General features: G+C 41.1%; 1 protein-coding gene across 1 annotated transcript; it reads left to right on the forward strand.

The window, feature by feature from the left end:
• Positions 1-9,566: 9,566 nt before the first annotated feature.
• Positions 9,567-18,243, forward strand: ccndbp1 (cyclin D-type binding-protein 1). The gene is made up of 11 exons (XM_073468777.1): positions 9,567-9,727; positions 11,237-11,296; positions 11,470-11,549; positions 11,858-11,939; positions 12,325-12,421; positions 12,647-12,720; positions 13,282-13,358; positions 13,438-13,697; positions 14,316-14,376; positions 16,130-16,176; positions 17,269-18,243. The coding sequence occupies exons 1-11, from the start codon at positions 9,640-9,642 to the stop codon at positions 17,375-17,377; spliced, it is 1,035 nt and encodes a 344-aa protein (XP_073324878.1). The 5' UTR covers positions 9,567-9,639; the 3' UTR covers positions 17,378-18,243.
• The last annotated feature ends 5,115 nt before the right edge of the window (positions 18,244-23,358 follow it).

Genomic DNA, 23,358 nt, shown 5'->3' on the forward strand with positions numbered 1-23,358 from the left:
ACATACGTAACATACCATTGAGGCTGATGCCGATATTTCATTTTAAAGACTGTCTCAACAAATATGATCATGCATCCCTGCTGGACACCTTTTTAACACGTGTCTGAGGTAATGTCAAATAAACTGAATGAGGTAGTCACTCTGAGCACGACTGTTCTTTGTCTATAACACCTTTTTTTAGTTTCTTATCTTTGTTGTCTTATTTTACACATATTCATCCACCCCTTTGTCTTTTCTTATTTTATCTTGTACGTGTTTCAGTGTCGATATGGTTTCATTCTGTGCTTGTTCTCTCGTTTTCATGGTTCTGATGTTCTCTCTTCATCTTTTCCTTCAGCTGTCTTACTTTCCGTGTCTCCGTCCCCGTCCAAATCCCTCACGCTGTAATTTTTTTTCTTTCCACTGATCCTCCTGCTTCTCTCCTTCTTTTTCAATTCAATTCAATTCGACATACGTTATTAGCGAGCGAGCCAAACGCAGAACTGCCAAAACAAATAGAATCTTTTTTATTATTTTTTTATTTTTTACATCCCTCTCCCCCCAGTGTATGTACGCCTCTCGGCCCAGGTGTGTGGTAGTCTGTGTCTAATGCCTGCATTCGGGGTAATAGCCATCGGAGTCTTAGGCGGTGGCCAATCCCGTTGCAGGTGGGATTAAACAGGGATTAAGCATGTTTCTCCGTGAAAGCAGACAGACAGACTAGCACTAATCTGACTTTAGCCCTGTACTGAAAAACGGCAGGCTTGAGCAATCCCACTCTTCCGCGGCTGCATTTTGTGTACAGTATGTGTGTGTTCGTGGGTGTGTGTTTGTGTGTACATGGGAACCCTAATGTCGATTGAAGTGCAGAGAGGTGAGCAAACACAAAGAAACAAACTGGTACACGGGTCCTGACGTCAACAAGGGGTTAGCTGAGGATCAGGGTTCAGGTGAGGTTTTATGGTTTTCCTCCCCAGCTGTCTCTCAGATGAAGGCAGGATTCTGCAAACACGCCATCAAAGAAGAGGCTTCAGTTTGTTCCCTGTGGGAAACGACAGTATCAAAACACACAATGCCTTTTTTTGCAAAGAAATAAAGTCGACTACAACTTGCGCTTGATTAAATATCGCAGTGTTTAGCTCCTTTATAGTCATAAACCTGTAATGTGAACGTGATTTGACGCGTATGTATCAACGCGTACCACGTTCTGGTTTGCAGAATCGTGAGCTGCCAACATTTTATTTTGGCAACTGAAAATGTCATCTGGCGCTGTAGGACTGTTGTTCGATTGTTGTTCCACGTTTTGTAAGTGTGCGTCTTGACTTCTCCAGTGAGTTTTCTCCCTCCAAGCTCCAGCTCTTTTGCCACCCAGCCTCCAGCACCTCTGCCTCCAGCCTTCACTCCGCTGTGGATCCTCTGTGTCTCACTCAGCAGAGCCTTCAACAAAGCCTTAGCCAACGCCATTGTGAGCCTAGTACACCTGCTGAGCCACCTGCTGAGCCCGAGCTACCTTCCTCTGCCCACTACTAGAGCGATTCAAATTAAATTTCCTTTAACCCTCTCCCTGTCTCGGTGTCTGCTTTTGAGTCCAACGTACAACCTCCCACAAATTGTTACAACAGCATTGCAATTTAGATTTTCTATAATCTTTTTTATCTGGGGTTGTGCAGCGTTACCGAGCTCTGCTTCATACAAAAATCAGACCATACTTTACATGTCTGACCTTAGATTCACACCAGACGTTACACATCAGTGGTGCATAAGCACGACTGACACATCCATCCTCTCTGCCGCTGCCGCTGTCCTCAGTCTTAGCTGTCCTTTTCAAACTGCTGCTGGCCACTGTTTATTCACCAGGATGAGTAATGTCAGCAAGCGGGCAGGCAAACAAACAGCTTTTAAACAAACCCCCCAGTTTGGCTAAAACCTATTTGGAAGAGAAACACAAAGGCAAACAATAAAGAGTCGTGCGTGCTCACTTTCAGTTTTTACCACCAAATAAACTGGTTATCAGATTATCTGGTTAAACTAAACTGCCTCCTTTTTTACAACCTGTCAGATCATCTTGATGTCGGACTTCGTTACAACGAGTCAAATTTGATGGATAACCTGATAGAAACAATCACCAAAGCTGCAAAAAATACGACTTGATATAAAGCCGAGTTTCTGCTCTCCGAGAAAACACTTTCTGATAGAAGCTTGACATTTGTGCTTTAGGATATTACAAACAGGTTTACGCCTGGCTGCACACACACACACACACACACACACACACACACACACACACACACACACACACGCTGTCACCCTCTCCTCTCACTGCAGCAGCTGTGTGAGGTAATGTCTGTCTGCGTCTGTGTCTGTGCAACACCCTGCAAGAATAACAAATCCACCTCTCTCTCTCTCCCTCTCATCCTTTTTCTATCTCATTATCTCACCCTCTGCCTGTCTTTCTGTCTGCCCCCCACCTTTACCTCCCTCACTCTCTCTCTCTCCCTCTCTCTCTCTCTCTCTCTCTCTTCTGTCTGCACTCGTCTTTTCCTCGCTCGCCCGCCCCCCTACTCCCCCGCTTCTGTTTGAGGCTAGACGCAGTAGACTATTAAAAATGTCCTCTGTCGAGAAGAGATTGCGTTGTAAACAAAGAGAGGATGAGGGAAACAGTGAGGCAGGGAGGCTGGAGAGGGATCACGTGAAAAAAGAAGAGAGACAAATAAAAAAAGAATAATAGAAAAAAAAAACACAAAATAAACACATGAAAGGAGCCTGAGGGGAGAGCCACACACAAACTTGCCGTGTTCATATTACCATATTGCTCTGACTTGTCGGGTTTACTTTGACATTGCCTTCATCTGAAGTATCAGACATGCCTCTCCAGGCTGCGGATGAGAGAATGTGCATCGGTGTCGTTCAGAAACGTTCACGTGGATGTTTCTTTCAAGCGCTCAAGTCAAGTGTCCAGACGAAGGGGTCAAGACAGAGTCAAGTCCGACTTCAAAGACACGAGAGATTATCTCAAGTCTGAGTCCAAAAATACAAAACTGTGCCCATTTTAAATCCTCCACACTGCGTCATTACTTCATGCAGTTACCAGAATGAAATGTGGGTTTTTTTTGTTTTTCTGCAAACCACGAAAATGTTCAAGTTTGTATCTTACACATGTACCTTATTTTATTTATTTTAAAGAATATATTTATTCATTTTCAGTTTTACAACAAGGACAAATAAACACACATGTACCTTATTGACATTTCTACAATATGTGTCATACCATGCTCGTGTCACACATATGAGCAGACCTTCATGGTGATGCTGTGACCAGACGAGACAGCTGTTCGAGATGGCGTTTCAACTTTTGTAGGCAAACCAAAACATGTCTTTTAAGCCAAAACATTATCTTTTTCTGACACTAACAAAAGCCCTGTTCACACTGGACTGTATTACCTTGGACCTCTAGTAATTTGTAATAATTTCAGAGCACATCTATGATCTTAATCCGAATCCGCCACATCCATAATTTGTAAAGTTCAATTTTTCACCACATATTACCGACCAGAACTATCTAAGAATCGCCGCTAACAAAGTGCTAATTCAGTTACAAACACGTTTCATTTCTTATAACTTTCTTCACAGTAAAAGCCCCCCGTTATTTAGTCATTTAAAAGCTTTTACTATGAAGCAGCATCACAGGAAACGTTGTGTTTTCAGCAGCAGTAACTAAACATGTCGTCTGAAACAGCTGAAGGTGAACACGATGAAACAGTAAAACACAGCAGATGTTTGAAAGAACAAACAGGACGAGAGAAACTGAAGAGATTCAGCTAGAAGCTACAAAAACACTGAGAGCTGAACACGCTGACTTTTAAAAACATCTTTCTCTCAGGTTTCCTGCACAGACATGAGTTCAGTATCGATTTTGGGGGAGACTGGTGCTTTTTACCGGTTGGCTGCAGTCGTGAGTCGTCACCACGGCCTGCCTGAAAAGCAAATCAGCATGGCTCGGTTTGACTCGGCGTGGCTAAAAGTGCCAGTGGAAAAATGGCATTAGCACGTTAGCATGCTGACGGCAGAATTAAACTCAACGCACCGCTCATACAGCTGCTAGCTCTGGTGTTAGCAGGCACAACACTGACAGCAAACTGCTTTATGTTCGTTGTGGATGTGAACAAATAAAGAAAACAATTGATTCCAACTGAAGTGGACAAAACTTCAGAAGCAGCACGCTGTGTTTTTAATTTCTTTCAACGTCCGCACGGAGAAAATCACTTGTATTCATTCAAACGTTACACAGCCGACTGTTTAAGCTTTGCATTAATTTCAGACGACATTGCACATTAATTCTATGTTGGAGGTCACAGTTTAGCGTGTGTGTGTGTGTGTGTGTGTGTGTGTGTGTGTCTTCATGTGGGTGTATGTTGTGTGTCATATGAATATTTGTAAAGATGGCACTTTTTTTTATGGGATTTCCCTTTAACAGCAAAAAAAAAAAAAAAAAAAAACAGAGTAAGCCGAGAGAAAGCAGGCGAGACAAATTAAAATGATGAAAAGAGGAGTCAGCCTGCCCACGCACACACACACACTCACACACACACACACACACGCACACACACACTCACCTACACACATTATGCATGCTTTCTTTCAATCCAGAAAATTAAAAACAGCAGGCAAGCTGTTAAAATACACACTCGCATTTAGATGCACGCACAAGCACAGACACGGTGTTTAAGACAACCACACACACATAAACACAGTGCTTAGGAGAGAGACTTATTACACAGTTAGGACTACACACACACACACACAGACACACACAGACACACATGTCTGGTAGATTATTTTCACCACGGTGCAGGACTAATTTCTGTGTGTGTGTGCGTGTGTGTGCAGTGGATTTAATGATGTCATTGTATGATCACACTAATCTGATTACAGTGTAACAGGTTTGATGCCTCTCCGTTTCTTATCGGTCTGCTCGTCTTCCTGTCTTGCCAACACGCAGCCTTGCACGTCTGTCTGCACGTCTGTCTGCTCGTCCGTCTGTGTGTCTTTGTGTCTTCTTATGCTCTGAAAAAAGAACTAGGTTATATGACGTGCCGTCCGACCACATCGGAAGGCAGAAGTGTTTATTGCCGTTTCCAGACAGCCGCACTCGCAGGCAAGAGTGAAAAGCCTGTTATCATAGAGACGGGAGAGACGCCATAATTGTTTAAATATGGGGATAAAGATGCACATTTTTCAGACAGTCTCTCCTGGAAGACATTTATAGCGTTGTACTCGTTTGTACACACAAAGACGGGACAGAAGTAGTTGTTTAAAGAAGAAAAAAGAGAGCTCGAGGGAGAAGTTTAAACCATGCCTACTCTCTCAGCCTGGCACACCTGGCTAATCGCTGTGTAAAGTGGGTGTTGTCATTTTTTGGAAAAGCTCCAGAAATGGTCGGACGCAGCTGCCCCAGATTCTGATATTAGACAGGAGTGAGGAGAAAGAGGGTTTCTGAGGCTGTTTGACCATCGACGAGCGCTCGATGTTAAAGCACAACGGTCCCATGACTGTCAGTCTACGTGTACATGCACACATGGCAGATTTATATCCGTCTCGCTGATGGACTGGAAATGTAAATGACTGTCCGTCTGGCTGGTTTTAAATATGCGATAATTAAAAGAAACACAAAAAGATGCAGAGGTCTGCGTTGGTGGGTCGTGTGGTTTAAATCCAGGAGTTTACGGTAACAAAATTCTACTTCCTGGAGACAGTTTGGGCTTGGCAGCTTTGTTTGTCGCTCAAAATATAGCTCCTTATAAGCATTAACATACAATACTGACAACACCTGACCTCCTGTGGTGTTCAGAGGATGATGCACTGCTTTTTGCAGATGACGTGGTTCGGATGGCTTCTCTGGTCTGTGAGCAAGTACTGGGAAGTGTTTCAGCCGAGTGTGAAGCTCCTGACCCAAGTGAAGGAGTTTAAGTATCTTGAGGTCTTGTTCACAAGTGAGCGATGGATTGGTGCCCCTTCAGCAGTATCGCAGGTGTTGCCGTGGACCGTCGTAGTGAAGAGGGAGCAGAGCTGGAGGGTGAAGCTTTCCATTTACCAGTTGATCTACGTTCCAGCCCTCTCCTATGGTCATAAGTTTTGCGTAGTGACTTAAAGAATGAGATCACGGACAGAACCGGCCAAAATAAGTCTCCTCTGCTGGGTGGCTGGGCTCAGCTTTAGAAAGAGGGTGAGGAGCTCGAATCATCAGATCGAAACGATCCAGCTGAGGTGGTTTGGGCACCTGATCCAGATGCCTCCTGGTCACCTCCCTTTGGAGGTTTTTTCCAGGCACAACCAACTGGAAGGACATGCCGGGGCAGAACCAGAAATTGCCAAAGGGATTAGATATCTCATCTGGCCTGGGAACGCCTCGGGATGGATGCATGGATGGATGGATGCATGGATGGATGGATGGATGGACTTTCGTCATTCAACTTATCTCTAAAGTCACGGTGTCCACCAATCTAGAAAGGTGAACCTACAGTGAGTCAGTCTGTCTGCCTGTCTCACTGTAGGGTTTGTCTGTATGACTGTCTGTCTTTTGGCTGCCTGTCTTACTGACATCATATTTACTATTTAAACTCTCTGTTTGTCCCTCAAAAGTCGGCCTTCCTCTGTGCTCACATTGACTTTCTCGCTGCCCGACCGTCTGTCTCACTGACATCATCCTTTTTATGTTTTACTAACCTGTCTGTCTGTCTGTCTGTCTGTCTGTATGTCTGTCTGCCTGTCTCACCGTCTAACTTGCTCGCTCACCGTCCGTCGCGCCGCCCGTCTCACATCTCGCTTCCCCTGGTTTCAATTATGACTACAGACACACGCGTTCTTAAGAAGTCGATATTGTTTCAGCAGAATCTGCTTTCATCCCAAACAGCCAAGAAAAAAGAAAAGGTCCCAGTTTTTTAAGGCTGAAACTGCAGCACTGGATAAGCCTATTACAGTCTGTGTGTGTGTGTGTGTGTGTGTGTGTGTGTCTGGGAGGTTTTTTTGGATTCGTTGATCACTCATCACCAAGCTGACACACACACACACACACACACATGCACACAGAGTTAGTAAAGCCTGTGTGACTGATAGGGTTTCCTAACACAGCAGATCAGACTGCGTCTCTGTTCTGGCTCTGTGTTTAGTCTGTGTGTGTGTGTGTGTGTGTGTGACATGCTGGTTTGTCCTTTCTGCTCATTTATTCATTTGATTTCTTTCGTTCTTTCGTTCTTTCTTTCTTTCTTTCTTTCTTCCTTTGTTCATTTTTCATCTGCCTTCTTGTCTTCATGCTCGCTCATCTCACTTCTTTCTCTCCTCTTTTGTTTCTTTTCTATCTCCTTCTTCTTCTCTCCTTTTTATTCCTTTCCTTTCCTTCACCCTTCATCTCTTTTCATTTCATATTTCCTTCCCTCCTTCTCACCTCTCATCTCTAATCCCTTTGCTTATTGCATTTCCTCCTGTTTTTCCTCCTATCTGCCTCCCCTTCCTCTCTCTCGCTCTCTCTCTCTGTCTGACACTACACCTCTCTTTCCTCCGCATCACATCCTCCTCCCTCTCTCTCTCCCTCTCTCTCTCTCTCTCCTCCCCGACTTCATGCTCCATCTATCCCCCACCCTCCCTCCTTCGCCCCTCATTATTCGGTATAATCGGTTGTCTAGACAGAAACTCCCCACACAGATCACACCTGAGAGGGAGAGTGATGGAGGGAGCAGAGGAAGAAGAGAGACTGAGGAGGAAATGAGACAGAAGAGAGGGAGGAAAGAGGTGATAAAATGATTTGCCTTTTTTATTCCTCCCCTTTAAATCCTCCAAGTGTTCGAGAGAGAGGGGGGAGAAAAAAAAGCCGTCTGAGACATGAAACACTGATTGAAGGAGAGAGAGAAGAGAGGGAGGGAGGGTAGAGAGAAAGAAAGACTAAAGGGTCTGACACACACACACACACACATGCATGCACACACATGCACACACACACACACACACACACACACACACACACACACACACACACACACACACACACACACACACACACACACACACAGGCCCTTGGAGAAACTGCAGCTTGACAATATAAAATACATTCATTAGTTTTGTTCACTTCAGTCTAGACTGGCGCATTTTCTGATGAGTGTGTGTGTGTGTGTGTGCGCGCGTGTGTGTGTGAGTGCTCTTGGTCTTTGATCTGTGTGAGGACCACTTTGCTAGACCTTCAGAACGAGGACGTTTTTGGAAAGTCGGGACAATTTGACCACTTTTTTACGCCTGATATTTCAAGCAGGAGGGACTTCATGAAGAGTGGAAAAGTATTTTATCGACTTGTGCACGAAAATATGACAAACACCTAAATGTCTTCGGATATCAGACCCCATAATGACATCAGATACAATATGTAACATGTCCTGGACTTTTGTTGTATATTTTGTTGGGTTGTGTTCGGTGCGTTTCATTTGGTTGCCTGTCTCTAAAACTAACGGGAGGGAGTCAGAGTGATAAAGTGAGTGATGAAGATAAATTAGGCAATAGTTGTTGTTTAACAATAAAGAGAGCCTTCCCCATGATCCCACGCTACTAAGTCTCTTGTTTTGTTTTGATTGAGAGACCTCTAGTGACAGAAATCACATCCTACTTGTTTAGGAGGTTAGTGAAACTGTGAGTTGAGTTATTGCAGAGGTGAAATGTGTGGAGGAACAACAAAAAAAATGACAAATCTTGGTTCTTACTCTACTGGCAGCAATAAATTTCTAGTAAAATATGTAAAATTGCAGCTTTGTTACACGTATAATATATAAAATAATGCCCTGACCCTGCATGAGTGTGCCAGAGTGACCAATAAATTGTCAGAACCTGCTGTATAATATCTATACAGGTATGTCTCATAGGTATCTGTAGCTGTGACAAACATAAACCACCAACAGTTGTATGCATGACTTGCAAACATGTATGTATACATACGTACATATAATCCCTACATAATCCATTCAACTCATTTACACATTTTTATCCAGTATTTATTCTTTAGCATATTTCTTTACACCACTTGTACTGTCACAACACACAGAACAGTGTTCTTACGTACAGACTCTGGTGTCAGTTGTGGTTTTTATAGCCTATATTTTATCTATATTTACTTTATCTTCACAGCTATTGTATAGTGCACGTCTGATCAGTCACAAATAAATTTTATTTATATAACCCAAAATCACAATCACACTGCCTCAGTGGGCTTTAAATCTGTACAGTGAACGACATCCTCTGTCCTTAGACCCTCGATTGGAGCGAGGAACAACTCGCCCTTTTACCAGGTGGGGAAAAGATGGAAGAAACCTCAGGAAGAGCCAGAAAATCTGATACAAATAAATTATGTCACAGTTCTCCCATTAAAACTGCAGCATTTCATCCTACAAATGAAAAAAATCAACAAACATAACATATTTTTGAACTCACCTGTACCAGTTTTTGCCTGCAGTACTTCATTTCCACCACATGACGTCACTGCGTCAGACGTCTTGCGTGCGTCTGCAGTCTCTGTGCCTCCTTTAAAACGGTCCCCCTCGCTCAACTTCCGGCTACTCTGTAGTTCCACAACACGCATGTATCTGCGGTAGCTGTCTGGGGGAAAAAAAAAAAAACTTTGGTGACATGAGTGCTGATAATTGTGCTGGAAACGTGTCTGTGCCTTTACGAAACCTACTGAACTCCATCCAGTGCATCAGGGACCGAGTCAGAGGCGAGTACAACACAGCAGACATGATGACGCAGCGTAAATAATTAGCCTCGTAAACCCGCTTCACGAGTGCTAGCTTGTGTCAAGCTAAAGGTGCTAACGCTAACTTTAGCTTTAACTGTTGTTTTTATGTCTGTTGGGCACGGTTATGATTTTTATATTTTTTATTTTACATTGTCAGTGTAACCCGATAAACAGTTTTATGGTTTTACGCTGCTGTGTTTAATTTTTAGCGGTTTGGCTAAACTGTTAGCAAGTTGTCAAGTTGTGCTTGTCAGGTGTATAAACACTCACCTGTCGGTTTGTCACCTACACGCAGCTTCACAGTTAATCTAGCTCAGACAACAGTTATGTAGTAGTTAGTTACATATAATAACCTTATTTAAAGCATTTAGTCAGTGATCTAAATATAAAATGTTAGAGGCCTCAGTATAAATTAATAAATTCAGTTCAACAGTAAAAGTGCAGCCCCTTCAAAATGATCATAAAGCTGAATAAGCACCTCTAAACTAGTTTTTGACAAAATCCACTGTGTTATATGTCACGTATCCAGTGAATTTCAGGAAAACCTCTTGAGAAAATGGTTATTAATTAAAAACTAAGTGGGAATATGTGTTTTTGTTTAATGCAATAAAGTGAACATAAAACTAGGGCTGAACAATTTTGGGAAAAAATCTAATCTATATTCTGATTAAAAGAGAGAACTTAAAGATATGAATTGCTGCCAACAAGTGTTTATTATTATTATCATTTTCAGTTGACATGGAACATATAACAATCAAACACACAATTATCGCAAAAGTTGCGACTTAGCCTATATAAATAAATTAATAATAATACAAATAACAAAGAAATTCCAATAAGAAAAATGTCACCACATCAATGCAAACATATTACACACTTTGACCTATTACACCCAAAAATACTGAAAGGTTTACAAGTTGGAAACAAAAAATACACAATCGTGACAATAATAACATCAGCATGTGAGACAACAAGAGAAAACAACCAACAAAAGAATAACACACTGAGGGAGTAACGTGACATGAACACACTATTAACCGTACAGCCAGAAATGTAATAATACTTTAATTATTCTCATTCTCAATTATTCTATAAAATGTCATAAAACAAGCTCTCAGAGCTGACTTGACATCTTCTAATGTCTTGTTTTGTTTGACCAACAGTCAAAATCCCAAATATCTTCAGTTTACAATGATTTAAAGCAGAGACGAGCAGTAAACCTTCACATCTGAGAGGCTAGAAGCAGAGAATATTGAGCCTTTTTGATTAATTAAACAACTGAAACAATTATTTGATTATCAGAATTGTTGCAGTTGTAATTTTCTGCTGATTGACTTATTGGCTATTTGAGAAATTGTACATTTGCTCCAATTTTCTTACATTTTAGACATTAAGAATAAAAACTTTGGCATATGAGGATGGTATTTGTCCATAAATTAAAACCTGGAGGTGGGAAGATTTAACTGAGTGCTTTATTTTCCACCACAGATGGAGAGTCTAATGAGTCAGACGGAGCGTTCAACCTCTCCAACTTCTGGGACACTCTGAGTGAGTATCTTTATCATCACCATCCTCCTCCTGTTCCTTTTTCAGCTCCTCCTTATATTAAGTGCCACCCCGTCATCATCCTGTTCCATGCAGAAACACATCAAGAAGCCATCTTGAAGCCATTACTGGGACCTTTTTAATGTCATGTCACTCTTGTCTCCTCTGTCCTTTAGACCAGGCGGTGAAGGCAGTGTCCCAGGAAGCCACAAAACTCAGCCTGGCCTTCTCCAAACCCCCGCTGCCTTCACAACAGGTTAGTCAGATTATAATTTTGATCACGATGCTGCTTTGCTTAGTTTATACAGTGCCAGTTATGTCCCACAACAAGAGACCTCGATAAAAGCAGCATGTTTTTGTTATTGAGAAGAGTGATTGAGTTTAGATATACGAAGAAGAGAAATGCTTCACTAGAAAATGAACTGAACTCCGACCGTAATCAACTCAAATTATATCCAGAGATGTACAGTAGTGTGGTGTACATTGCTAGTGTTGTTAAAACATAATGAATCTATTTTAATACCCAGCGTATTTCTGTGTTTTCTGTCTCTTTCTTCTCTGCAGGACGGAGAGAAGTTAGCAGACATCATCCTCAAGAGTGTCCTGACTCTGTCTACAGTGTATTACTGGCTGCCTAAGAGCCAAGGTAAGTAGGGAGGGGGGATAATGTCAGATTTTTAAAACCCCAATCACTCGGTCCGGCTGCTCTTTAATCAAGCAGACAGTTCAGAGGAACAAAGTCTTTCCTTTGCTCTTAATTATATTTTATTTTGCAAATATTTCTTTCTGCTTCTGCTACTGTAGCCCCTCATTCATGTTCCCTCCAGTCTGATTTCATTCTATGAAACTAGGTTTGGCTTTATTACTCAGTATTAATAACAATGATTTAAGATAATAGTAGTTTCTTTTAGTTTTCTTTCTCCTCAGTGAAACTTGGACTAGACTTAATTAATAAGATAGACTTGTTGGATGTAGATCTCCTTCAGAATCATGACTTCGGCTTTCTGTCGTCTCTCCTGTCTTTGTCTCAGGTGTCAGTCTGAGGCGACAGGTCAGAGACGCCACAGTCGAGGTTCTGGAGGGAGTCGCACAGCTGGTGGAGGTCATACTGAGCTCACCGCTACAGAGGTACGAGCACACACACAGTTTATATTAGATAAAATAATAAGATTTAATTGATGGCCAGAGTTGAACAAGGTTTAATAAAGAAATAAAAAGTCACATTTAATCTTCTTTGATGTATTTACAGTAAAACATGAACTGAAGAGTTATTTCTGTAAAATGAAAAAAACCTTGTCACCTGTGTATTTCCTCCATCTCTCCTCCTCGTCCTCTTCCTCTCTTCACCTCTAGTCTGTCCCAGGAGCAGTTGACATCAACAGGAGGCGTGTGGTCGGCCTGTGACCAGTTTGCCCAGTTGCCACACGGTCAGTAGACAGTAGATAATTTGTGTAAAGGTTCAGATTTGATAAGTGTATTTATTACTGGAGTCTCAAACTGACTACACCCTGCCCTGTTATTCCATCACCGGCGTCAGTAGTTTTACTGGCAGCCTGCAGGTGGTGATGTTGTGCTGAAAGTCCGACTCTACTTTTCTGTTGGTTTGAACCAGAGCAGAGTTTATAAAGACTTTAGTCGGTGTGTGACTGATAAAATGTACTCTCTGCTGCCAGAGAACATGTTGAGGATAAGTAAACATACATACAGGTATGTGTGGACGTGTACATGCCTGTGCATGTTGCATTTGATTTATCATAAACCTACAGCAATAGAACAAATAGAAATTATGATATAAATGGCAAATAATTAAAAAAATATATGTGGGACTGTATCTCCCGTAAGTAAAGTTTTTGATGAATGATAAAGAAAATGTGTTGCAGTATATTAAGACTTTATATATAAAATATATATCTGTGCTTTTGTTCTGGATTCTGTGAAGACTTTAAACTTTTGGTGTATTGATCCAAACTTGTGTGTTTGTTCCACAGATAATAAGGCAGCAGCTCTGGTGGTTCTGTCCACTCAGATTGGAGTTGTGAAAGACGCCATAGAAGAAATAGAACAGGTACACACACACGAAAACACACTCGCACACACACACCGCGAACCTTGACAGATAAACTGAATATTTCACCTCCACCCAGGCGTTAGCCGAGGCCAACGACCCGTTCAGCGACGTCCTCGACGATGACCAGGGAGGGGAGGAGCCTCGAGGCAACCAGGACACTTATTGGTCGGAGAAGGACCGGAGCGTGATCGGTCCGTGTCAGGGGCTGATGAAGGCGTCCGCAGCGTGTCTGAGGAAGCTGACGTCGGCCGTCAAAGCCAACGGTGATGTCAGCACGTCTCAGAACCTGGCTCAGCTCGACGACCTCGCTGACATCACCAAAGAAATCAGCCCCTGGTAGGAACGCACACACACACACACACACACACACTATTTATTTTCCGCGGTAGCATTCATAGTAACAATTTAGATGTGACGATGAAGAAGCTTCGAGAGTCTGACATTTTTTGATTTAGGTTCCTTGACAGTGTTTGACTTTTAAACTTGAAAGCTCTGTGAACCCTGCTGAATCTTCTTTCTGCACAGAGAGAAGCACAAGTTTAATTCGAGTGCAGATAGCGTGCAGGAACCGTCACTTTCCTTCACACCTGTAACCTTTTTTATTTATGGACAGAAGTTTTTTCTTTGTCTGTACAAAACCCGGTTCAGATAAGACAGTGTTGTTTTTTTTTGCCTTCACGCTTGCTGCTCCTGCTGTTTGTGACTGTTGAAACAATGCATCTAGACCGTGACGCATCAAACGCTTGACGCATCATTTTGACCCTCTTTCGCTTAATTTCTTTATTAAAATTAGGGATGCACGATATATATCGTAAAGATAAATTATCAGCCTTTATCAGAAAAAATCCATATCGTGCATCTCTAATGAAAATGAAATATCTTTTTTACAATGGGTTTCAAAATGAACGCAGTCATGAAGACAAATCTCTGCCTCTTTCTGTCTTTTCTCCTCAGTGTTGATGATCTGGCTCTCTGCCTCTACCCGCCCATGGACTACAGCGGCGTAGAGAGCAATGTAAGACGCAAACACACACGTACTGTTTTTACTAATCAAAGTTCAAAGTTTAAAAATGTTTCTTAGCTGCTCTGACATGCACTTAATGTCGCAAGATCATCTATAGATCATCTGAACATTTTGGCAGTTTCCCAAATGTGTTGAGTTGTTGATCTGGATAAAATCTGGACACGTTCTTGTGTAATGTGATAACATCTTGTGAGTTCAGAGGATAAGGTGTGTACAGTTGAATGCCTTGCTGTTCTCAGGCCTGCGTTTCCTGCAGTTGCGCAAAAATGTGTTGGCGTATTGTGACAAGTGTGCAGAGGAGTCATACTTTCACACAACCATTTCCAAACTCAGTTAAAGTTCATTTGCCCCACATGAGGAAATAGTTTTGGCAAGCCAGCATAAAAAAATAAACAAGTATGAATGCTATACACAAAACACAGAGAAAGTCCAACTACCTTTATTAATCAAAAGTAAACATCAGCTTAGGCTGTATGCTGTGTGTCTTTACTACAGATTTGAGAAAGTTGGAGCAGTTTACTGAATTGATTGTCAAACATGTAAATATCATTTATTATTCTTCACAATGCAGCTTTAAAACAGCGTGCAGGGACAGAACGACCTGAGTAAAATCTGTATTTGAATCATAAAAACAAGTTTGTGCTCCTGTTGTTCAAGATTAAACTTAATTTAATGAGTGTTAAGTCAAATGGACTTCCATCTCCTGCGACAGTGTTCGTATGTGACCTCTGATAAGTTTAGCTTGTGTTAGTTGTTCCTCTGCTGTGATAAACGTTTGGTGGATCAGATTTTCAAAAGAAGAAATGGCAGTGAAGGAAGGCAAAGACACAGAAACTGCAGTCAGCTGGTTAGATTGAAAAGCTTCAGGCGACAGATACCTTAAATTCAGGTCGAATGTAAACTCCAGCATCTCATCAAGGTAAGTAAATACCTCCCACTGTGCAGCTCCTGTCTTAAAGAAAACCACTCTGATCTCTGATCACGGTTCATCGTTCACACAGAGCAGTTAATCCCACCTGTACTCCTGCTGTAAGTCCAGCTGCTGAGACAGATGCAGATGTTTAAGGGATGCACAGATAATGATGATTACGTGATAATGTTGTTTAGCAGATTGATAATTGACCAATTGTTTCAGTGATTTTTGAAGCGAAAATAACAAACGTGACCTGAACATCTTCTGGTTTCGCATTATTGGTCAGACGAAAGAAGCAAAGACAGCAGCACCACCTTCTAGAAACAACGTCCACGCTACTCGAGATCTTCCACAGAACAATCTGTCAACCGTTTTCATTTAGTGACGAATAAAAACTGTTCACACTGTGATGGATCTTGAGGTTATTTTATATCGGTTGATTAGGATCAGCAGCAACCATCTGTGTTCTTTGTGTCTTTATCAAACAGAAACCCAACTGCTGTTAAAGCATACATTTTGGTGAAAGAGAGCCAAATGTCTGATTCACTTGGAATAGGTCCAGTTTCGGCTGGTTTTGTCGCTTCAGCGCTAATATTAAGTGATTGTGCCAGCTGTGCCTGTGATTATTTACACGCCCCGGCCTGCAAGAGTCAACACAAACTGTTGTTCAATATGTAAACCAGGATGAGTTTTTTTTAGGTGCAGTTTAAGGTACTTAACTGCACCCTTTGACATTTCAAAACAGAACAGGCTGCCCTACATATCATTTTGCCAGACATGCACTGGGTAAATGAAAATAAACACGCCAATTAATGTTTTCTTTTCCCACAGGCTTCTAAATTGGCGGCGCTATTAAAGAAAGTTCTGGCGATCATCAGGTATGATTCACCCACAGTATTAACTGTGCAGGATGATGTGTTGAAGTTAAGGATGATCTACGCAGTCAATTCTAGAGAAACGTAGTTGATTGTTAACTCTCATTTCGATGACACCAACCCAAAGCATCAGTGTTTTATGACCTCGTAATGAAGCCAAACCATCAACTCTCTTTCACTAGAATCTGCGACTCCACCTGTAATCAACAATTTGTCTGTTTGCCACGACCAGAATGTGAAGAAAGTTAAACTGACAACTCACACGAACAAAACCAGGCACAGTAAACAACATTACGGCTGAATAATACGTAGTAAATACGTTAATTTTCACCCCCTGGCAGGCGCGACGATGCGTCGAAGTTCAGTTTAAATACTTTTCCTTGTCTCTCTGTTCGAGCAGCTGTCGTCTGTGCTGTCAGCTATTTGATTAATACTGTGCAACTCTCGTCAGAGATGAGAAATAAACGAGATGTCTCACTCCTTAGCAACTTCTGTTAGTGCAGCTCGCTAAGCTGGTGTCATCGAGCGAATGATAATATTGAAGATGTAGTTTTGAATATTGCCCAAGCGAAGCATATGATCTGATACCATCTACTGTTCTCTGTGTTTCTGGTGCGTTCGTGATGACAAAGGTGACACACAAGTAGAAAAAAAAAAAAAAAACCCAGAAAGGCCAACTTGCCTCCTGGCGATGGGAGAGGAGTCAAACGTCAATTTTTTAGTAGGTGGTTTTAAGGTGGAACTATGAAGAAAGAGATGAGGGCAGAGTAAAATTACCTGGAATCATTAGTGAAGGTGGGAAAAGCCAAAAAAAAAATGTTGGGTGTGTTTGGGGAGGTTTGAGAAGCATGCGGCTGTTGGTCTGTAAATCTTTCAAGTCATCGTATTAGCACATCTTATCAGATCAGAAGGAAAACACACCCTGTCAGCTTGTTCCTATTCCTGTCTCTTCATGACGGCTGAGGAGCCTTCTGCAAACCCGCTGTGAGGGTCAGACTAGATGAGCAAATAGAATATAACCCACATATTATTATGTCCTTTATTAACGTCTGTTTATCTTTCTCACAACCCTCCACTTCTTCTCCTCCCGTGCAGGTCCAGTCACGTGTGCGGGGAAACCCAGCTGACCTGGGTTCAGTTCTTAGACGGAGCCGTCGATCACAACCTGCAAAAAGCCAAAGACCTTATTCAGCACGACAGCTAGTGTGTGTTTGGGTTCGTGTACAGCTGAAAGTGTGTCTGTTGTGTGGTTTTCTCTGCCAGTGCATGGAATGAATGGCTACAGCAGTGTGTGTGTGTGAGTGTGTGTGTGTGTGTGTGTGTGTGTGTGTGTGTGTGTGTGTGTGTGTGTGTGTGGATATATGCAGTATAAGAGATGAGTATTTGTTTTTACAAGCTTGTACAGCTTATGTGAGGATTAAAAGAGAGGACTCGTTTCCTACCGATGAAGCTTCATTGTGTAACTCCACATTTTAATGTCAACGCAGTCAGTTCTGGAGAAACAGTTGATTGAGTCTCATTTCGATGTCACCAGCCCAAAGCGTCAGTGTTCGATGACCTCAGAAAGAAGCTGAATTTCACGAGAATCTGTGACTCCACCTGTAATCTCCATTTGTCTGTTTGCCAAGCACACAAAAGTCACAAGCTAATCTCTTTAATCGTCTTGAATTGTTGGTCCTTGAAGCAGAAAGAAACGAAAAAATGGAAAAGACACAATGTATTTATCCTACTTTGTATATTTCTGCCTGTTCAGATGCTTTTTACAAAGATTAAGATGTGAATTTAAGCCTTTTTTCAGTGAATTATGAAAGTAGTTTTACCTGATTACGGTTCATGTGATGTGAGAATAATGTCAAATGACCAGAATGTGAAGAAAGAGAAAACCAGGCACAGTAAACAACATTACGGCTGAATAATACGTAGTAAACACGTTCATTTTCACCCCCTGGCATGAGGATGATGTGTTGAAGTTCAGGACGATGCAGCGTAAATACTTTTCCTTGTCTCTCTCTTTGAGCAGCGCCAAACTAAAGAGAGAGAGAGAGACTGAAGTAAAAGATATTTAAAATAGTTGCCGTGTTTGTGTCGTCTGTGCTGTCAGCTGATTGAGCAATACTGTGCAACTCGATAATAAACAAGATGTCTCACTCCTTAGCAACTTCTGTTATCAGCTCTAGAAAAATGATGTGTTTAAAACATTTTGAATATTGACATATGCAATATTTTTCATAATATTGAATAGAAACAGCTGTTCGGTCTTTTATTTTGAAAAGTAGAATACTAGAATGAAACTATGTATCTAGAATTAGACATTAAAACATAAATAATGCAGTATAAACATGTAAACATGTATCATTGCATCAGGATAGTTGCAATACTTGGCGGACTCTTTTCACAACAGGCGAATACGAAACATCACAGGGTTGTTTCATGAATACCTTTATTGTGAAAAGCCAGTCTAGAATGAGAATAACAGACTAAACCAGGATTAAAACCATTTCATAAACTTGAAGCTAATGTTTAAATAACGATCTGTGGTTTGTTTCCTGATAAACAGACCAGAGACATGAAGCGTGGCACATTTTAGAATAACACAGTATATTATTTTATTTTATTATAATTACTGATTCATTAATATGTCGATGACTTTATTGTTGAATATTGAATATTGAATATTCTGTCATATTCTGGGTAGTTTTATCGTAATCTATAGTATTTAATCATAAATATTAATTGAGTAAACTTAACTCTTAAAGGGCCACTATGTCGTTTTGTAGAAGAAATTCAAACTCAGACTTTTAATATTTACAATATTAATGAGGTAATAATACAAACTTTTTAAGGGAATAAACCAGCTGTTCTCAGAGGAAAATAAGGTCCAGAACTATGTTTGAAGCTAGAAAGGTGGCAGGGTCCGCCACATATAAACAAAGTAAAACAGTATGAAATTGTGTTGTCCTCAGTTTGTTTATTCTGTCATAAAAACAAAGAAGAGAGTTTGTTTATTTAGTTTGTTTAGACGTGAAATAATCAGTCAATGAAGATCTTCTTCTTCCCCAAAACTACATAATGCTCCTTTAAAGTTATCGAATAAATGTAATGGAGTAAAAATCACAATAACTAATTGTAGTATAAAAGAGCAGAAAATGCACAAATACATCAAAATATTGAGTAAAGTTACTTAGTTACTTCCACCACTGACTCTGAAAAATGTATAGTTGAATTAAAACCTTGACAATATCAACAAAAACTTGGGATTTGCACTGTGACTTTGTATTGTGGGCATCACACAAATACACTTTGTGGCACAACAATGAACAATTGAACGTACGGACAATATTTAATTTGCTCCACTATGTCGAAGACGTACAAACATATTCATCTTTTATGTTGAATACATTTCCGATGTTGAACTACAAAACGTGTACCGGCGGCCTCTCTTCTCTACAGGGAGTGTTGCTAATAAAAGAGCAGGTCATCTCAGGACACCCGCCTTTGACAAATAGATAAATGTGTGTTGTTGTTTGACACTGAGCTGCAGACTGATCTTTTAGTCTGCTGTCAGTTAATACAGGATTACTCTCTGAACTATTTTCCACACCTATCAAACCAGTCAGGTTATAAACCAAGCTTCAGCTCAGCACTGCATCCTGGTAGTTTGGCTGCGTGTCATGTTTCGTGATCAGACAGCAGTTATCAAGAAAAAGGGATTGTATCAGAGGTGGTGGGGACAGTTAATCTGATTGTGTAATTATGGTTGCGTTACCTCGGGACATCGGTTCTCAGTCTTCAGTAAAATCAGGTCGATGTTCATGACTCCACACCTTCAGCCCTCCTGCACAGGGACTTTAACTCACAACGTCCTGAAAGTGCCAAAATGAAAAAAAAAGAGGGTTTTCTGTGTGTCTAAAATACCGTATGCAACATGAAGACATTCTCCGTAAGACTTTATATTCTGCATCTTTTTTAAATACTTTATCACAATTAGTAGAAGAAGAACTGGGAGTAGAGCTGAAAATTAAAGGATGTGCAAAAAAACGACAGCTTCTCATTTTGGAAAACATGAATTGAAGAAGAAGCGTTACTTTATTACACCTCTCCAGAAAGTAGAAAAATAAATCATCGGGCTCTAAGTTCGGCCAGACTGCATAATTGCATAATTATCTGTTTATGCTCACAGAACTGGAGCACAGCCTTGAGAAACTGTGTCCACAAGAGACCGATATCTTTTTGAGACTGTTCAGAGTAGCTTCAATTAAAATTACGAAAAGAACAAAATGTCTAACTAAAGTGTTTTAAAATGAGACAAGTGAAAAAATGTGTTTTAATGTGTGGAACAAATAACAGACAAAAAAAGGACGCTAAACTTTTGACTTTTCCTCACTACCCTTGAACACAAATATCTGAACTCTTTCCTCTTCACATTTTAAAAACAGGCTCTTTACTTTAGTTTTAATGCATTTGAGGGGATCATGGGTTATTTTTATTTTGCAACATTGCACGCCGGCTTTTCCAACATCACAGGACTGATTTTGAACTATCAGTGCAGATCGGGCACGGCAGATGTAGCGAGACGAAACGATTTAAGAAGACGGAAACAGACAGAGAGGGAAAGTCGAAAAAGGCGTGTTCAGTTAGCTCTGCAGAGAAATGTCCTTCAGACAGACACAATTTCCTTTTTTCTTTTATACTTTGAGTAAATTTCAGAGTTTTATTACTTTCACTTGAGTACAGAACGTGATAAAACTGACTGGATATCAAGAATAACATGAAAACCATCTCTCTGTTATAAAGAATCCAACCCAGATCAGATTTTTACAGAGCAACAAACCAATAATAATTATCTGGTCTTGATGTCACACAGAGCTAAATGCACTATGTAATACCAGTTATTGTTTTGGAGTCTTTTCAACAGTGTGACAGTAATCGCATCAAAACTTCCTGATATTTGTCACTTGCATCACTTTTCTGAGTCACGCCTTTTAATGGATTGTCAAAAAGTTCAGCCCTAATAGTTATATTGTGCACACACACACACACACACACACACTGTCAGTTAAAAGTGATTCAGAGGTGACAACAGTTTCACCTGAACTCCTGAGTAACATTACATCACGTCACAGCATCGGCCGATAGTGTTGAGTAATAAAAGATGTTCCAGTGTTAAAGATGTCGGGAAACAACAATATCCTGGTTCCTGGAGACCTGACTGTCACTGCCTCACCTTTTAGGAGGTGGATGTATGGACACCTGATGCCTCTCTAAAGTAATAATCGACTCCTTGTCGAGACTTGAATTGATGCGTGAAGCAGCTATAGTCCACATACTTTGAAAACAATGAGACAAGTTGCTCGTAGTGATGAACCTACAGAGAATTACCCGCTGGATGAGCAGCTCCCCTCGGCTTTATGAGCTTTACAGAGAGTTTCAGCTCATTGTTTAGCTGTCAGACCCACAACTTTACTGTTTTGGTTTTTGTCTCTCTGCACTCGTAGTGTCACGCTCTGTCTCGGTAGATGCCTGAAGCAGAGGAAGAAAATAAACTTAACTTTTCCTCAAAGAAATTTCCTCCAGTCTGAAGAGCTTTCGGTGTCAGGCTGTCTCCTGACATTTGAACAGGTGCAGTGGCGGACCGGCCGTCTGGCACACTGGGGCAGGTCCAGGCGGGCCGCTGCATTGTTGAGCCAGTCAGACACTTTTTTGCTTACACCGGCCCGTCTTACCTTTTCACAGGCCCTAACGCTTTATCGATCATTATCCTCATATAACCAGGTTAAAAGCTCCACACGTATCAAGCTCTAGTGTAGTGTCAAGCCAGCAGCTATATATACACCACTTTCCCTGGTTGTTTACAGTTGGTTTTGAGTGACTACCTATTTTTTAATCTATTTATATTTTGCCAGGAGAAAGTACAGGAGCTGAAAAGCTTAAGAGAGAAAAGGAAGCAGTCATTAGAGGCTCCGGACCAGCTGTTTGTCCATCATGATCCTCAAGTGGCAAGCGGTGTTGATTTGGAGGAGCACATGGAGCTGTAAGATCGACATTTAAATAATTATAGGCTATAGTAGCCACGTGTTCGCTTAAAATTTGCTTGAGCTAACAACCCCGTTGACAGACAACTATTTAATGCATATTGATGTGTTTTATAAGTTTCCTCTTCAGTGCCTAATGAAATGTGTCCTGGTGTACAGGTAGACTTTACAAACGTCGAGAATCACCTGTCATTATAAGACAGCAACCAGCAAGTACTGCGGTGCTGAAGCTAGTGGGCTGTGCTACGTCCTTTAGAGTCTGTAAACCCATGTGTATGAAAAAATCCAATAATGCAACGATCTTATTGATTTATTATTGTGCTTATTGTTTTTTTGTTTTTGTTTTTTTTTCCAACTTTGCTGTTTGATGAGGATAGTTCACATTTTTGGCACTTTAACTGTAAATTAGTATATTTTGTTATATTTTATTAACACACCTAAATAAAATATACTTACTTACTTTTTGACTTGTTACAATCTGATTAGCCTAAAGTATCTGAAATTGGCACAAATTTAAAATGTCATGTAAATGACCTGCCCAAATAGGCACCAAATAAGGCGGTGGCGGTAAGTGAATCACTGCCATCGCCCAATTTTGTGCCGGGAAAAACCCTGATCAGTTTTCAGTAGTCGAACCACACCCATCTTCAACTCAAATCTTCTTTTGATCTCTTGACTTCGACCTTTAAAGTTCAGGGACATCTTGCGTGGCTGTGAGGTAACAAAAAACTCGCCAAACAGAGAGTGACCGCACCGGTACAACGGCCGTTTACAAGAAATGACAGGTAAACAGGTAAAACATGGGTTGACAGGAACTGCAATGTGTTTAGTGAGTTCAGCATCACTGTCGTTTAACAGCAAAGCATCTACGGAGCAAAACTACAGTTATTAACCGCATTTTTTGGTAGCAGATCAGTTTGAATGAAATTACTCCCTGACATATTTCAGTCAGTGGGAATAATGGAACAAGAAGGAGCTGAAGGCAACGGGCCGCACACCTCCAACTTCTCAGTGAAGAAACCGACTGCTTTTCCCTCGTTAGCGTTATCAGGTTCCCTGTTAGCATCGGGGTTAAACAGGTGCTCTTTCAGTCCTCCTTCATCGTCTTGTCAGTAAACTCTCCTGACTCCTGTCACATCACAAGTGAAATGCG

This window comes from Pagrus major, chromosome 6, assembly GCF_040436345.1.
Source record: "Pagrus major chromosome 6, Pma_NU_1.0".
Lineage (NCBI taxonomy): Eukaryota > Metazoa > Chordata > Actinopteri > Spariformes > Sparidae > Pagrus > Pagrus major.

What these genes read in the sequence shown, in the direction of transcription:
- ccndbp1 (XM_073468777.1), top strand. Translation starts at nt 9,640, where the DNA reads ATGAGTGCTGATAATTGTGCTGGAAACGTGTCTGTGCCTTTACGAAAC. An exon ending in CATCAGGGACCGAGTCAGAG is followed by an intron (nt 9,728 to 11,236) that starts GCGAGTACAACA and finishes TTTCCACCACAG; the next exon opens with ATGGAGAGTCTAATGAGTCA. An exon ending in CCCCGCTGCCTTCACAACAG is followed by an intron (nt 11,550 to 11,857) that starts GTTAGTCAGATT and finishes TCTTCTCTGCAG; the next exon opens with GACGGAGAGAAGTTAGCAGA.